General features: G+C 37.2%; 1 protein-coding gene across 1 annotated transcript; it reads left to right on the top strand.

Moving 5' to 3' along the window:
- The first annotated feature begins 643 nt into the window (after positions 1–643).
- On the top strand, positions 644–4298 carry LOC143599130 (double-stranded RNA-binding protein 2-like). Its single transcript, XM_077077163.1, has 4 exons — positions 644–674; positions 707–990; positions 3306–3525; positions 3606–4298. The coding sequence occupies exons 2-4, from the start codon at positions 757–759 to the stop codon at positions 4205–4207; spliced, it is 1056 nt and encodes a 351-aa protein (XP_076933278.1). The 5' UTR covers positions 644–674; positions 707–756; the 3' UTR covers positions 4208–4298.
- The last annotated feature ends 13374 nt before the right edge of the window (positions 4299–17672 follow it).

The following is a 17672-nucleotide window of genomic DNA, read 5'->3' as shown; positions in this document are numbered from 1 at the left end:
CAGTATCGCACCATAAAATACCAAACCAAAAACAAACGAAAATATAAATCGAATACATATCATACTCACTTTCTCAATACCATTGAAAATAGGGGTGTGCACGGTTTGGTTTGGTTTGGTTTGGTTAGGTTCGATTAATTTCAGTTAATAACCAATATCAAACTTGGGCTAAAATGTTGCTTATAAATACATGAAATGAATGCTTAAATACATGAAATAAATGTACAAATATATGAAATTAAGATATTAGTACATGAAATGAAGTTATAAATACATGAAAATGATAGTATTAAACAATTAATACATATAATACATGAAACCGAGGAAAAAATGCTTGAAAATATGGAAAAAAATGAAAATATTTCGGTGCGGTTCGGTTAAATTCAGTTTCGTTAGTTTTTGGTTCGGTTTCGATTAACGATTCGATTATTTCTCACCTCTAATTGAATGAACCAAAAAAGAAAAAAACAAAACCAAAATAATACCGAAACCTATAGATGATACAGTACCCGTATTCATACCCGAAAGGCCGAAAACAACATCCATCCATGCAAAGGAAGGTGCAAAAAAGAAAGGCTTAATAATAACATTTCATTAAAACAATTACCAACCCCAACTTCTCACAAAACACCCCTTTCTTCTTCTTCTTCTTCTTCTTCTTCCTTTCCATCCCACTCATTTTCCTCCGGAAACAACTTATATTCACCGGCGTATAAAACCGTTGACTACTAATAAGTCAACTACTACTCATTCACCATGTACAAGAATCAGCTGCAAGAGCTGGCTCAACGAAGCTGCTTCAACCTCCCGTCCTACACGTGTATCCGGGAAGGTCCGGACCACGCGCCGCGGTTCAAAGCCGTAGTTAATTTCAACGGCGACTCATTTGAAAGCCCTAACTACTTCTCCACGCTCCGTCAGGCCGAACACGCCGCAGCTGAGGTGGCACTCTCCTCGTTGTCCTCTCACTCACTTGCCGCTCGTATTCTCGTAAGTTTTTTTTTTTTTAATTTTTTTTTCAGATTTTAATTGATTAAATTGTAATTAAATCAATTTGGGGTAAATTAACTTCTAGGTTTTGTTTATTATGTCTTTAATTGTAATGGGTTTTGTTTAATTTTTAATATTTCGCCGGAAAATGACGTATGCAGTGTTTTCCGGCGGATTTTCTTATGAAAAGTGGGTATCAGTTAAATCAATTAGGGTTAAATTGACATCTGGGTTGTGTTTATTATATATCCAATTGAAATGGGTTTTGTTTAAATTTTAAATGCCGCCGGAAAAATGGAAAATGACCGGAAAATGACGTTTGCGGTGTTTTCCGGCGGCTGTTTTGAGTTTGGAAAGTGGGTTTATTAGTTAAATGGATTAGGGGTAATTAACATCTGGGTTTTGTTTATTATTTGAGTTCCGCCGGAAATTGGTCGGAAAATGACGTTTGCAGTGTTTTCCGGCAGTTGTTTTGAGTTATGGAAATTGGAAAGTGGGTTTATTAATTAAATGGATTAGGGATAAATTAACATCTCGGTTTTGTTTATTATGTCTTTAATTGTAATGGGTTTTGTTTATTTTTTGAATTCCGCCGGAAAACGACGATTGCAGTGTTTTCTGGCGGCTATTCTGAGTTATGGAAAGTGGGTTTATTAGTTAAATTGATTAGGAATAAATTAACTTTAGCTGAAAATTGACGTTTGTAGTGTTTTCCGGCAATGTTTCGGTGGAGTAAGTGTTAATTAGATGATGGTGAATTGATTTTGACTTAATAGGGTTGTTCAAAAAGCTCGAGGCTCGTGGCTCGTTCAATAGAAGTTCGAATAAACTAGCTAAAAAACCTTGATTTGAAACAATTTGAGCTGAGTTGGCTCATTTAGTAACCAAGCCAAAATCGAACAAAGCTCGGCTCGGGTCATGGCTCAGCTCGTTGGCTCGTTTAACTTCAAAATCGAGCTCGAGCCTGGCTGAGCTGCCTCATTTAATTGCGAGATCGAAATCACCCTAGCTCGACTCGTGAACAACCTAATTTTGAATCTAGTGTGCTTAGTGCATTTATGCATGATGATGCAATTTTTACAAGCCCTAGCTCTAGTTATGGCAATTTTAGTAGGGTAGTTTGGTCATTAGACAAATCATAATAAAGTCTTTGCACCCACATAATATTAGTATGGTCAACGTATTGAATTAAAGACAAAATTGGAGGTGGTGACATTTTCGTAACTAATTTGAATAGATTTTACGCTACAACAAAATACAAGTAGAGCAATAATAATTATTTTACTTGTAAAGTGTAACGTAATTACTATTACTCTACATTTTGTTGTAGGGTGATTATGTTACAACAAAATATAAGTACCGTAGTTATTATTACTCAGCTTGTATTTTATTGAAACGTAATTACTCTATTTAGAGTGATCATGGCGTCCATGATCCAGTTCACTTTGTATATTTTGTATGGTAATTTTGTTTGTACGTAAAGCTTACCTTAACGACATAAGGTTGTAAAAATCATGCTTAGGCGTCGCCTCACCAACTAATCGCCTATTTGGTCAAATTTTACAAATTATATATTAGTTGGTATGTGTATATTAAAAAAGTTGGTAGAACTTGCTAGGCACTAGTCGGTAACTCATCGGTCAACTAGCGCCTAGTGAGTTTTACCATGCGGATAACGTACAAGTTTTAAATTTTTAATGAAAATTATTTCAATACTAGTGTGAAAATAAAATGTGAGATATATACTGGTCAACATCTTTGTTAGGTTTGGTAGTTTACTTATTTATTATATGTCGTACAATATAAGTTTACAAGTGAGACAAATGCAAGTCAGATTTCAACTCTGATATCTAGTTATCTACACATGTTGATCTAATATTTAATCATAGCACAATAATATAGAAATATTTTATTAAAATATATTAAGTCAAGGTGGGAACACTTTAAAACTTATCGACCATTTTTACAAGTTTGAAATGGTCTTTGTTTAGTTAAATACTTGCATTACATTCAAATAAATTCATTAAAAATAATATTTATAATAATAATAATAATAATCATAATAATATTGAAAATGGTCACATGGGAAAGTTATTGAATGCACAGGTTTTGAATTATGATTTATGGCCTTTGTCTGTCTAATATTACTATGGTTATAAATGCCTTGTTGCAGCATGCATGTGCATATAATGTATTTGGGTCATTGAATTTATTGCTGCAACTGATGTAACAAGTTTTTATTATTATAATTATTATCTTATATTATTGAATTTAATGATAAAATTGTGTTTGTTGATTAATGAAATAATTTGTAGGATGAAACTGGTGTTTACAAGAATCTTTTACAAGAAATTTCACAAAGAGTCGGCGCGCCATTGCCCCGTTACACCACTTACCGGTCGGGACTCGGTCATTTGCCTGTTTTTACAGGTATCGTTGAATTGGCGGGAATCACGTTTACTGGTGAACCGGCGAAAAATAAAAAACAAGCGGAAAAGAATGCTGCCATGTCAGCTTGGTCTTCTCTCAAACAATGTAAGTCAAAGTCAAACCCGTTTTTAATTTTGACTTTTAAAGTCAAACTAACCGATTTTCTATTTGGGTTTGTTGAATAGTGGCAAAACAAGATGCAAGTTCATCATGTGAACCCGAAAACAACGACGAACAAGAACAGATTACAATCGCGCGGGCCCTTTTGAATTACAAATTAAAACAAAAAACCGGCCCGTTTCAGAGAAAGTTTACAACACCTACACCGCGCCCAGCGAGCCCGCAAAGACTGCCATTGACTGCGTCTAAAATACTTCCTTTAATCTACCAGGCCCGGCCCGTTTCTCCTGGGCCACATGACCCATCACCACCACCAGCAACAACACCGTCGTTGGCCCGTCAAAACCGACCCATCAGCCCGCATTACTCGCCTTACGTCCCGGTTCGTCATTACCGCCCCCCGCACCACGGGCTTGCGGCTCCGGTCACAATGAGGACCGCAGTGCCGGTTTTCTCAGCGCCGCCAATGGCGCCAGTGCCTAGGCCGGTGAAGATCGCACCGCCGATATGTGTAAGGCAAGCGGTGCCGGTTTTTTCAGCTCCGCCGGTTAAGAAAGTAGACGTGTCGAATGTAAGCTTTTCCGCTCCACCACCGGTGAAGAAAGAAGACGTGTCGAGTGTGAACGAATCGGAAGTGATTAAACGCATAGAGAATCCTGAATTGTGATGAGGTTAAGGTGTTATGAATGTTGTTAAATGGGATATGTTTTGTATTTGGTTTGAAACTAATGTAAAAACAGTTGGTTTTTGGCAGTTAAGATAGCTTCAGATGTATCAATTTTTGATAATGTGAGTGTTGCTAGCTATGATTATTGTTAGTGTGATTATTGTTGTAGGAACCGGTTCCGGGTATAGTCAGGTATTTGACTGGGTTATCCGTTTTATTTTTCAAGCTTCGGGTAGGGTTGGGTCGGGATTTTACCGGTTAACGGTGGAACCGGTTCGGGCGGGTTGGTTCCGGAGAGAAACCCAATACCAAGTCGCACCCGCGGGTCGTGTACGGGTCCAGAACTGGGTATTTTGTGCACCTCTACAACAGTTGGTCATAGTTTACTCAAGTTGGGGCTCAGATCCAACCGGAACCGGGTATGGTCAAAAAATAGTCAAAATCGGGTCGGGCAGGAACCGGTTATGGGTATAGCCGCGTATCTGACTGGGTTTTTTCGGGTTTCGGGTAGGGTTGGGTCGGGTTTTGACCGAGTAAAGGTGGAACCGATTCCGGCGGGTCTGGGTCGGGTCCGGTTCCGTGTACAGATGTGGGAAGAAACCCAATATCAGGTCGTACCCGTAGGTCGGGTACGAGTAGGAACCGGTTCTGGGTCGGATCCGAAACCACGTATTTTGTGCACCTCTACGGTCTACAACACTTGATCATAGTTTACTCAAGCTGGGCCTCATATCCAACTTGGGTTGGCCCATATCCAAAATGATGATTTCCTATTTTCCATATTTAGATAAACTTGGTACAAGTCATAAATTGATTTGACCAAAGTACAAATATTATACCATTAGGTACAAGCATGAATGATCATGTTTTTTTTATTTTATTCTAAGAATATATTACATCTAAATTATACATAAGAAAACTAGAATGAAAGTAATACGATCGTTTATTAACGCACGCAAACGCTTATAACAAAATAAGCGAAAGAAAATCTTTCGCAACTACTCATTGGTAGCGACAACACCCGTTAGTGACAACTTCCAACTGACATATATTCCCCATCGGTGCGAAACGTTTCACACTAGCAAACTTAACCATCAGTTGCAACTTTAGGAGCACTAGAAAGATAAAAGTGATTTCGATTGAATTAGATCGATTTTAATCAAAAACAATCACATATTCACTTTCCTCAATATTCATATCCTCTGCAAAAAAATTGTTGTTTATTTAATTGGTAACTAGAGTATCATAATTTCATATGTCAGAGTTTTAAATTAAAAATAACTAGTGTTTACCCGGCGCGTTGCGGCGGGACAGGTCGATAAAATCCGGGCGAAGGTAAAACCCAAGCGTTGTAGATTTCTTTTACGTGTGTTATTGTGTCGGAACTAAAACTAAAATAAAAACAAAAAATAATAAAAATTTGAGGTGGACTAATGGGGTGACGTCGGCCGGTAAACTCGGGTGTTGGTAAAATCTTACCGTTGTCGATTTCAGACGTTGAAGCGGTGAGTCTACGCAAATTGGATTGGTTATGTCTAGTTCGTTACAGTATCGGAACTAAAAAATATAAACCGGCATTTGGTCGGTTTTTGTCATGTTTGTTTTGGTATTGAAACTAAAACAAAAAACATTGAATCTACTCGAATTCGGTCGGTTCTCATCACGTTCGTTATGTTAACCGAACTAAAACAAAACAAAATATACAATTAACATTCAGTCGGACCGCAACTAAAACAAACCAAATAAGGTGCCGCAAAGTGACCCAATCGGGACTTCACGAAAAAAAATCAAAATTGAAGTGGCTAAACGGGATTGGTGCCACGTGGACCAATCAAGATCTAGCGGCACCAAACCCCTTAATTGTTATATATAATAATACAAGTTATATTTTATTATAATTCATAGGTCTCAACACACCCAAACACATACACAAGTACCGGCCATGCAAAAGCCACCTTTCACCCCTCTCCTATGGAAACATTGATCATTACATTCCTCTTGATAACATGGGTCAAGGTTCCAAAATTCGCTACACGCTTCATCAAACATCACCATGCTTCCTGAAATAGTTAAGCATACATTGACCAATTAAAAAAAAACAAGTCATTAGAACTGTGTTGCTCGTAAGGTTAGAAGTAAAACATTAAAACTTTATAAAATTTAAGGAATGTGTTGCTTACCAGCAAATGCGAGTATAAAAAAAACTGCAACGTAAAATTTTGTAGATGACATGCTTCCAAGTTCTTGTTAGTTTAAACAAGAAGATAATAATACAATGAAATGGCAACTTTGGATACCCTAAGATTATAAATTTATAGTTGAAGCATTTTGATGAGAGTGTGACATAGATATATTCCGATATTATAATATTTAATAACCAAAGTTAATAACATTAAATCAATACTGACAACTAACTTTTTAGGGTAACATATTAAATGGTGATTAATATAGACCATTTCCATTTCATAGTCCATAATATAATGATATTATATGATATTAAATAGCCACAAAATTTATTATTATTATTATTATTATTATTATTATTATTATTATTATATTGGTAGTCAATCAACTCATCATATATAATTTCAAAAAAAGGATCCAATTATAGTCTACAACAGAGAAACAGGTAATCCGGCATTAAGTTATGTTGAACTTTTCTTTTGAATGACAAATCCGATACAACTGAAAATAAAGTTACAGTTTTTCAACGTTGATATATTACTATGCATGACCTGCTTAACTATTTTCAGAAACGTAACAACATTTAGGACAAGAAATCGATATTAATAAACTAAAACAATACATAAATTATCATTTAAAACGATTTATTGTTGAAAAAAAGTTTGTGATAATGGAGGTAATAACATAAAATTAATATTAACAAACATATAAAAATGATGATTAATATAGACCATTTCCATTTCAATAACGTAATACCATGCAATATTAATCTTCTATTATTTTAACATCAGTTAAAGAATCCTTTTATATTTATTTTAACTGTAAATATATTGGTTTTTAAAAGTTTAAACTATCGTCTTTTAGTCGTTGCCGGTCACAACTAACGAATTGACTGCTGACGTCGTTAGTTGCATGTAGCCGGAAAAACGTTTTTGGTCGGAAAAGTCATAGTTTTTTTTATGGAAAACACCACCTGAACACCGCCAACACCACCAACTGACTCACCACCAACCAACCACCACTAGTTGAACACCAACAACCGATTCTGACGATGGTTCTAGGCTTCCGGCGACCTCAATAGTTGAGGTTTTTACTAGAAAATTATTCCTAAAGGTCTGATACAAAGTTACAAAGATGTTTGAGACGAAAATGTTGAATTTTCCGGAAAAAAATGTGACTTTTCATTCCAAAAACGTTTTTCCGGCAACCTGCCCTTAATGATGTTAGGATTCTGTTAATCATGGACCGTTGGGAACAAATACGTTCAAAGTTAAGACCGACAACGACAAAAGATAATAGTTGAGATTAATAACAACAATATACCATTTATTAAAATGTAACTTAAGATCTTAATAACATAAAAACATAGTCAACACAATAACTTATGTAGAACTGTATAAATTGCATAAAACATGGTCACTAAAATTGGAGTATTCAGGTGTGAAATACAAGCAAAGGTTTCAAAAAACACACATAGTGAGTGTGTCTGTGTATGCGGTTGGCTCACATTCACATTCCATGAGTGGGCCCAACTATCGACTTAAAAAAATATGAATTATAATCATATATGATATATTGTAATTTACCATTTATTTCACCATTATATATTTAAACTTAAAATATTTATTTACCATTTATTTTCTTCAATTCCATGGCATTTACCAAACATGATAGGCTAAGTGGGCCCACTGTAAATGGGCTGATTGGACCAAGATTTAGTATGGACCCACTTAAGACAACCCTCTTTTATTTCATTTCATATCACCGAAAAAGGCAATAGAGCATTAGCTCATGCCAAAAGTCACACGTAACGACAATTTCTCACAAATATTATTATACTATTTATATATTTTTGTATGCACTCTTTGTTAAGATGTAAGGAAATGTTAAAAGCCCAATTTAGGTTACTACATCATACAAACTTACCAAGATATGATTTAATAAAATTAGAACTAAATAACTAATACTCTCTTAAATATATATAAATGTAGATATAGACGTATGAAGAAACACAGATCCAATCCCCGGGTATGGGTGCTGGATCTAATAGTCTGTATTTTATTGCGTGTTCACCTAGCTCGATGGCCTATTTGGCCAAGCGTCCAGACAATTCTAGTTTACTGAGGACATTTTTGAGCTTGTATCCGGTTAAATCATTGATGGGGTGCCCTTGAAAGTATCAGCGGAGTCGACGGGCGGCATAGACCAGCGCCAAAACAAGTTTTTCAAGCATGGAGTATCTTGTTTCCGGGTCCGATAATGTTCTGTTGACATAGTAGACCGACGTTTGAACGTTCTTTCGGTCTGTCAAAAGGACGGCCCTGATGGAAATGTATGAAGCCTATAGATACAACGTTAAAGGTTCTCCCGCGTGAGGTGCTGTTAACGTGGGAAGCTCCATTAAGCATCTTTTGACCTCCAGGAAAGTCTGTTCCTCCTCCGCGGTTCATTTGAATTGTGTTTTCTTAATGCAATTTCTTAGTGTTGAGATAAACGGATGTGATTTTGCTGCATGGTTTGCCAAGAATCGATTCAAAGCAACCAATCGACCATTGAGCGTCTGAACTTTCTTGAGAGAAGAAGGAGAAGGCATACGGGCTATAGCTTGAACTTTATCTGGATTAGCTTTGAAGCCCGCATCCGTAACAATCACTCCGAGAAACTTTCCTTCTTCCATTCTGAATGAGCATTTGGCTGGATTCAACATCATGTTAATACTTTTTAAAGTTTCGAATGTCTCTTCAATGTCTCTCAACATCTGGTCTTCCTCAGCACTTTTAATCACGAGGTCATCCATATATATTTCTAGATTTCGCCCAATTTGATCTTTAAATGTTGTCCATTAGTCGTTGATATGTAGCTCCCGCATTCTTTAGTCCGAAAGGCATCATTTTATAACAAAAGGTGCCTTGATCGGTGCAGAATGATGTCTTGTCTTCATCTCCTGCTTCCATGCGGATTTGATGATAGCCTTTGTAGGCATCCAGGAAGCATTTGAATTTGAATGGTGTCACGGCATCAACTTTGAGATCTATTTCCGGTAGGGGATAACAATCCTTATGACATGCTTTGTTTAGATCCTTGAAATCTATACACATCCGCCATGTCCCATTACTTTTGGGAACAATAACTGGATTGGCAACCCAAGTTTGATAGCGGATTGGTCGGATGATCCCGGCCTGTAAGAGGCCCTGGACTTGCTCGTTCATTGCTTTTGTCTTTTCCGGACCCATCTTACGTTATTTCTAAACAATCGGCATAAACAACGGGTTTACCCTTAATTTGTGTTCCGCAATGTTCCGCGGGACACCAGTCATGTCCGCGAGCTGCCATGCGAACACATCAACATTTTTTGACAATAACTGTTTCAGGAAAGTCCGCACTATCTCGGAGATAGCAGGTCCAATTGTTACAATTTAATCGGGAAAATCTTTGTTCAAGACCCACTTTTCTGGTTCAGTTCTCAAAGTTCGTTTTGGGATCTTGCTGGGTTTTGAGCTCTCAGTTGCAAAGCAATGTCGATTGACGTGAATTATTGCTATACCAGTGCAGGTCGGAATTCCTATTGGACCGTGTGTTGTGGATGGATGAGCATTGAAGTCACCAATTGCTTCTCGTCCGAGAATAATGTCATGTCGATATTGCTGGCAAAACCAGAAATTCGACCTCCTCGGTCCTCGAATGAATTCCGTCGCTCAAGGTAACTGGGAATGAAATTACCCCTCGCGGATGCATTATTTCCCCCCTAAATCCCGACACTGGAGCTGGGATGGGTTTCAATCTTTCTTTATCTTCTTCGTCAAGCTGTTCAAAGCATTGTTCATACATGATGTCCGATGTGATGCCGGTGTCGAAGAAGACTTAATGAGAACGATAATGCCCGAAAAGAGCAGTGATGATCAGGGGATTCTTATTGTTCGGCCCCCCTTTAATTCGAGGGAAGATCACTGGCTCATTCTTCCACTCTTCATCATCAGACTCTTTCCTCTTATTCCTTGTATGAGATTCGCCTTGTATCATATGAACGTTCAAATATTTAATTTGCTTCTTACTCGGGCCTTGGATGTTTCGAACGGGCGCTTTACCATTATCTGGTTTCCCATTTTTTTTACCAGGTGACCGAGTTTTCCAGATTTAATAGCCGCCTCAATTTCATTTCTCAATGATCTACATTCATTCGTATTATGACCGATGTCATCGTGATACGAACAATGCTTCTTAGCATCTAAGAATGACCTTCTTGTCAGTGGCTGTGGTTTCCTGAAATTTATATTTTCTATAGTGAGAATTTCAGCGGGAGTCTTTGAAAGAGGAGTCCAATTGTTGGGGCCTCGGTTTGCGGGTCCCGCTTTGTTCTTGTTGCCTATGAGGGATCTTGCATCAAATGGTTTTGACACTTCCGCACTCGGCTGAAGCCTCGACCAGATAGGGCCTTTCTCCTGTCTATTAGGTCTCGGATTCTGAAATTCGACTTTAAATTTTTTGCTTCGGGTTACCATTCCTCAATGTTTTCTCAGTGTTAGCATACACCTTTGTTGCACACTCTTTTGGCATTCCATCTCTGCCCGTAAGTGTGCGGACTAAATCATCACATTTGACGTTTTTGCTGAAGGCACCGCGAAACATGTCTTTACTGATTCCGCCGATGTTCAAGCTCTCGTCGTTGAACCTAGTGATAAAATCTTCTATAGACTCGTTATCGCGGCGGACAACATCTAAAATTTCTGATTGGTCTCGCGTATGTTTCTTCTGCTAGCTGAACTGCTGAGAGAATTTTTTCACCAGATCGTCCCAACTAGAAATTTCACCGTCAGGTAACTTTTCAAACCATTCTCTTGCTGCCCCTGTTAGTGTCAATGCAAACATATGACACCAATAAGGGAGTGTCCAACCACTGACACCACCTATTACCACGAAGTTCTGGAGATGATCACTTGGATCAGTCATGCCATTGTACTTGCCTACTGATGCAGGTATTTTGGCATTGACAAGGAAGGGTGCAGTGGCAATTGCTGCTATGAATTTCGATTTTTCGGCAAAGGCCGCGGGGCGGTATGGTTTAGTAAAGTCTCGTTTCGCATTGCTATGGTATTCGGTGTGACGGATTATGCCCTGCGGATGACTACTTCTTGCCCGTGAGCTCATCCTACTATCACCAGTGTACATACTGTATTCTCCTGGTTGGTAAGTTGAGTCGTAACTATCAAATTCTTCCAAGTAAGATGGCATCAGCATATTTATGTGAGGACGAGGACGTAACTTTGGTAATTCACCAAACTCTGGTTCCGTCGATTGGCTTTAACGGAGCTGACTTCCTCTTACTGTTGGTGGAGGAGAAGGAGATCTCCTGAAAGATTCCTCGTAATTCAAAGTGCGGGCATGAAATCGTTCATCACGTTTTCTGCGCTCATATTCAGCCACCAAACTTTGTTGTTGCACATGAAGCCACTTCTCAGGAGTTAAATGTCCTCTAGATCTGGAATTACGTTGATGAGATCTCGCCACGTCAGAGTCACCTGAATCATCTTCCAGATCCAACACTGACCGCTTTCGGCGAGTTTCTTCCGTAATCCGTCTGAGGTTACCTAGATTTGAACCTTCTGGTGCCGAACCACGTCCCATATCTGTGGGAGTATGACCGGTTGGTGTTGTAACATTCTCTAGGGTAAAACCCCCAGGTGTTACATTGGTGATTCTTGACCTCGAAGTTGTGACACGCTCAAGAGTACGGCCACTTGGAGTCGTAATACGTGCAAAAACACAAGACCCGGAGGTGCTTCTGTGTTAATTACACGTGAATCAGGTGCAGGGATTCCCGTCGGCCATTCAGGAAGTTTACTCATATCAAACGAACCAAAAAACCAACGAAAACTATTGTTGTTCTAACACAAAACACGGATGTCGCCAATGAAGAAACACAGATCCAATCCCCGGGTATGAGTCCTGGATCTAATGAGTCCACAAGGTAGGATACGATAATTACAACCAAGATATGAGTACAACCTCCCAAAGTCTAGTGACCGGAACCTGCAAAACAGACACCGTGAGTCTCGTTACAGGAAGGACAAGAAGGGGGGTCTTTCTGTAACCACCCTCCGGCATGAGATTCAGTAACCTTCATAACGGAGAAAGTATTTATAGGTGAGTGAATGGATACCTCATACCGTTTGACAAGGTATTTATAGCCGAAGGATGATGGAAGATGATTGGGGTAGCTATCCTCTTCTAGAAAACCTTTGATAACCACCTAGACACGTGTCCTCTTGTGATAGGTTAAGCTATACGTCTCATGTGCATGGGCGTAACAACCTGGACGCGTGTCGCCAAATGATAGGAAGAATCGCACCCTGGCCATGTGCACGGTTATAACAACCTGGCCAGGAGTTCTTTGTTCATTGGCTAATATGTCACGTATTCCCCAAGTAAGAATCATGAGCCTTCTTCTAGAGAGTACTTGAGTGGTGACAGCTGTCCCGCTGGCATTGTCCTCCAGTTGTTTTATGCGGACAGATGTCTTGTCCTGCGGATGACTTTTGAGGATGCCCGGATGCTTCCCCGCGTGTTATGAGGACGTTCCTCCTCTATCGTGATATGCGGGTGATCCATATGTCCCGCGGGTGGCTTATAAGAACATTATCTGTGACTCGCGGGTGGTACTTAAGGGTATTTGGGTCTTTTTGGTACCCTAACTCTACAACGTATAAACATGTTTATCTTTTTAATCTATAGCCACTAGAGTATTCTTATATACAATTATACGCGCATACGATTCAGTGAAAGACCTATAACATAAGTTGCAAAAATGTAAGTGTATTGTGCTTCACATTTAAAGTAAAGATATAAGTGTTTTTATCAAATTTAAAGTAAAAGATATAAGTATGTATCTGAAGAAACACGGATCTACTCTCTTTGATGGGTCCTAGATCCAATGAGTCAACAGGATAGGATGCGGTTAACTGCTAATACGATATGAACACAATTCCCCAAAGTCCAGTGACGTGAACGTGCAAAACAGACACCGTGAGCTCGTTACGGGAAGGACAGGAAGAGGGGTCTTCCCGTAACCACCCTCCGGCGTGAGAATAAGTACAATTCCGATGAAGATAAAGTACTTAAGTAAATTGAGAGAGTACAATGGGAGTGAATGAATATCTCATGATGATCGAGATGGTATTTATAGTCGAAGGGTGTGGGAAGGTGATTGGGCCAGCTGTCCTTTTAGAAGATGCTCTTGTAACCACCTGGACACGTGTCCTCATACGATAGGATTAGTTCATACGTTGCATGTGCATGTATAACAACCTAGACACGCGTCTCCCTGATATTGGCCGATAGGTAACATTGGCCATGTGCACGGTTATAACGGCCTTGCCAGGTGTCACTAGTTGATTGGCTGAGGGATCACGTATTGCCCAAGAAAACATCTTGGTAAATCTTCTAGAAGGTAATTAGTTATTGACAGCTGTCCCGGGGCATTACCTCGTAGTTATTTATGCGGACGAATGTCCCGTCCTGCGGATGACTTTTGAGGGTGCCAGGATGCTTTCGCATGTCTTGTGGGGGTGTTTCTCCCGCCAATAGTTATGCGGATGGTTCGTATGTCCCGCGGGTGCCTTATGAGGGACTTCTGGCTAACCTGTGGGTAGCACTTAAGGGTATTTAGGTCTTTTTAATATCCTACCTCTATAGTATCTGTGTATATGGAGTATCAGTGTACATGGTTGATGGTTCTTATCTATATCTATCTAAAACTATTTTTTAATATTAAGAAAAAGTTATTTTTTGAAGAAAAAAAAATTAAGGAGACAAGGTGGAAGGATGTTCATCCCATCACACTTTAAACTTTAAAATGAATAAAAAGTGGGGATATTATAGAAATAAAACAAATGTGTGATCCATTTTGACATTGTTTTTCATCATCACGCCCCCCATTCATTGTAGTATTTGGGTTTCTATAATTCTATATTTTTTTAACTGGTGAACACACGCATTCTCTATTTTATACATACTTTACTTTTAAATATCATTCTTGCACTTTACATATTTCAAACTCACTTTACCACATTGGTAATATCCTTTTAGGACATGGGGAGTGGTCTTCAGGGTGAGCTTGGGGAGGCCTCGGGTCCGATGGGAACACCACCCCATGTCCCTCGGGATGGATATAACGCACCCCGACTCAAAGTCACTACACTGGGTAGAATGACGGCGGGAGAGACAGGATCACCACCCCATGTGGTCGGTACCGAACAAAAGGAGGTGGGCCTCTTTGATTTGGGAAAGACCTTTCCAACAGTCCCGCCTTCCTAACATACTCATGTTTCTACATAGGTGAAATATTCTAATTTTTATATTTCTTGTTCATAGATTTTGCTTCTTAGTTTTAAAATTATTATTTTCCATAATTTGTAAATAGTAATCCATATGTCACTTTCTTCTAAATTAGTCATGTGTTATTAGTCCCAAATAGTCCCAAACTGTTAGACCATGACCCATCAATATATATACTTGTATACATTTAGAAACAATGGAAATATAAATAAAAATCCAAAAAGAGAAGCCCATTAGTGACAGTGGTGTGATGACTTTTGGGTGTGGGATAAAAGTCAAATTGTCTTTTTTTAACTTTTCTTTTGTTCGCGTGTCTTGGAGGAGACAACGCGCAAAGTCACGTTTGTCGTCGGTAAAAAAAGTTTGTCCAACAATCTTAATTTTAAGTGTGAAAAAATATTTAAAAAAGAATTTAGAGCGGTGATTTTTTTTTCTGTGTTTAGGTCAACGCACTCTTCAATTTGAAAAGTCTCGTCGCCCCACTCTAGCCAAACAATGTTGTCTTAATCGAGTGCACGCTAGTGAATATTTATTATTTATTATTTTATAAAAGTGACACGAGTGGGGATGTTAAAAATATTTAAATACACATGCAAAAACATATATCTAATAAGAATTAATAAAAGTGAAAAATGTTCATCATTATTTTGTTATAGTGAAATATTTGTTTTCAACTTATTACTATTTAAATCATGTTTAGGATTGAGTTTGAAATCTACTTATTAACTTACTGACTTTTTCAAAAAACCAATTTGAAAAGCGAGGATTAGAGGTTTTTAGAATACTGTTTTTTAACTCTTTGAAAAACTAAATAAAAAGAAAATTTGTGATTATCAAATATCATTTAACTTATTGGCTTTTTGAATAAGCCAATAAAGTGTTTCAAATTCAATCTCAAGGATGCTTTTAATATAATAAGTTATCTTTAAATACATATCTAAATATATTAAACATGAAAGAAAGATTTTTAATTTTGAAGTTCAAAATTTCCATAATATTTTAAACATACATGATTAAAACATAATACAAATTAAATGAATTAAACTTTTAGAATGCATAGATATACTTATTTCTTAAGAAACCATATATGTTTATAAAATCGGTGATGTATGGTAAGTTTTCCTAACACGAAAATATCCATGGCCTTCTCTGAGAAACATGAAAAAATTTTAGATCGAAGACGAAAAAACTTTTGGACATTAAATAAGTTGAGTAGTTGGGTTTAAATATTAAGATTACATATTTTTCAAAAAAATATAGATTTTAGATAAAAGTCGGGCTATTAGGGTGTCGGTCGGGATCAGTCAACCACCCAACCCTGCCTCATTTTTAGGCAACGATCAAATTTTGTCGTGACTTAAGTTGGTGTTTCTTCCTTGTCATGTCACACAACTCTTTCTCACACCCGCGTTCAAGTTGAAATATTGTTTGCTTGGAAGCTTTTGTTAAAACAAATGAGTTAAGTATTATGATTCTTATTTGGTTCAATTTAAGTTCATGTTGACTATATTGTTATGTAAGATGATGTGGGTCCTTCCAACGTTCCATGACTTTTAAATAAAAGTTGGAAATGTAAAATGCCCATTGAATAATTATGTTGACCTCTATTTTACATACTAGATTAATAATAGATAGATTATGTAACTAATAGTTGTATTATAGGGGAGGGGAAAAAATGCCAAAACCAAGAAATTACGAAAACTTTTCTTTAGTTACAATATTACTCTAACTAACAAGAAGCTATCATGCTCCTAAATACTTCTATAATCCATCGTACATATAGTTTACATGATTTAAATCATTCACCTCCATAAAGCTGAATTTTATGTCTTTATATGTATTTCATGATGCAAATTGACTATAGTATAGGATCGAATTGAATTATGTAACCCTTGAAATATTGGTGTTGTGCATTTGTTGATGATATATTAGCGTGCTATGTTAGAAATATGTGTATTACATGGGTTGGGATATTGGGTAAAGAAAATATCAAATAGTTAGTAATGAAATTATAAAACTATATATTAAGATAATGTATAATTGAAATTATGTATAATGTAGTAAGTATTAAGTAATCTATTATGTGTTATTATTATAAATACAAAATGATGAAATAAGAGAAGCAAAAAATTGGATCATTTGCTCACATAATTGTAATATGTTGCACAATTATTTACTTATATATCAGGTATTTATTACTAACAAAATTTTATTTATAGTGCTGTTTTACTTTATCAGTATCGGTAATTTTCGTAAGACTGGACGACATGCATAGTCGCATACCGCCCTATAAATCCCTCTCGTGAGTCTCCTTCAGTATCGGAAGCCATAAAATGGTGTTCCTCGCTTCCCGCCCTTGATATTTTAAATAAGTGTTTTAAACCGAATACAAATAACTAATATTAAAAAAATATTTTATATTCTATAAATATGCTTTTCATTTCTTTATTCGTATCACTTTCCGTCATACGATGGATTCAATCATATATTTAATGAATTAAATTATCAAAGATTCTGTGATTTGTTTGATGATCATACTTTATAATCCCACTTTCTATTAATCTATTAAGTATTAAATAAAATATGCAAATCATTGAGCCAAAAGATTAAGTTTAACCCTATTCCCCTACAGAATAATACTATTCTGACTCCACTTTTTTGGTTCATTGCTTGAGATGCAATAAAAGATATCAAAAATGCTTTTATTGACCATTGGACCTCTTATTTAAAAAGGCTATACATAACCTATACAATAACTAGTTTTGCATAACTAGTAGTGAAGATGGATATGGGTGTGCAAGTAATCGAAAAAGTAGATCCGAAACCAAAAAAACTGAAAAATCTAAACCCAAAGCAAACAAAAGCCGACGGTTTGGTTTTATGCTTTTGTAAACACCGCACTAACGGTTCGGTTTTGGTTTTGCATGTAAAAAACCGAAAAAAACGAAAA

This window comes from Bidens hawaiensis, unplaced genomic scaffold (assembly GCF_021521415.1).
Source record: "Bidens hawaiensis isolate Kalapana, Puna unplaced genomic scaffold, B.hawaiensis_p1.1 tig00051526_1, whole genome shotgun sequence".
Lineage (NCBI taxonomy): Eukaryota > Viridiplantae > Streptophyta > Magnoliopsida > Asterales > Asteraceae > Bidens > Bidens hawaiensis.
Note: the sequence above shows the minus strand (reverse complement) of the source record. Positions and strands in the feature narration are given on the sequence as shown.

Bases quoted from the DNA above. Each gene is read 5' to 3' on its own strand.
- LOC143599130 (XM_077077163.1), top strand. From the start codon at position 757: ATGTACAAGAATCAGCTGCAAGAGCTGGCTCAACGAAGCTGCTTCAAC. The intron at 991-3,305 runs GTAAGTTTTTTT...AATAATTTGTAG, and splicing joins CACTTGCCGCTCGTATTCTC to GATGAAACTGGTGTTTACAA. The intron at 3,526-3,605 runs GTAAGTCAAAGT...TTTGTTGAATAG, and splicing joins TTGGTCTTCTCTCAAACAAT to TGGCAAAACAAGATGCAAGT.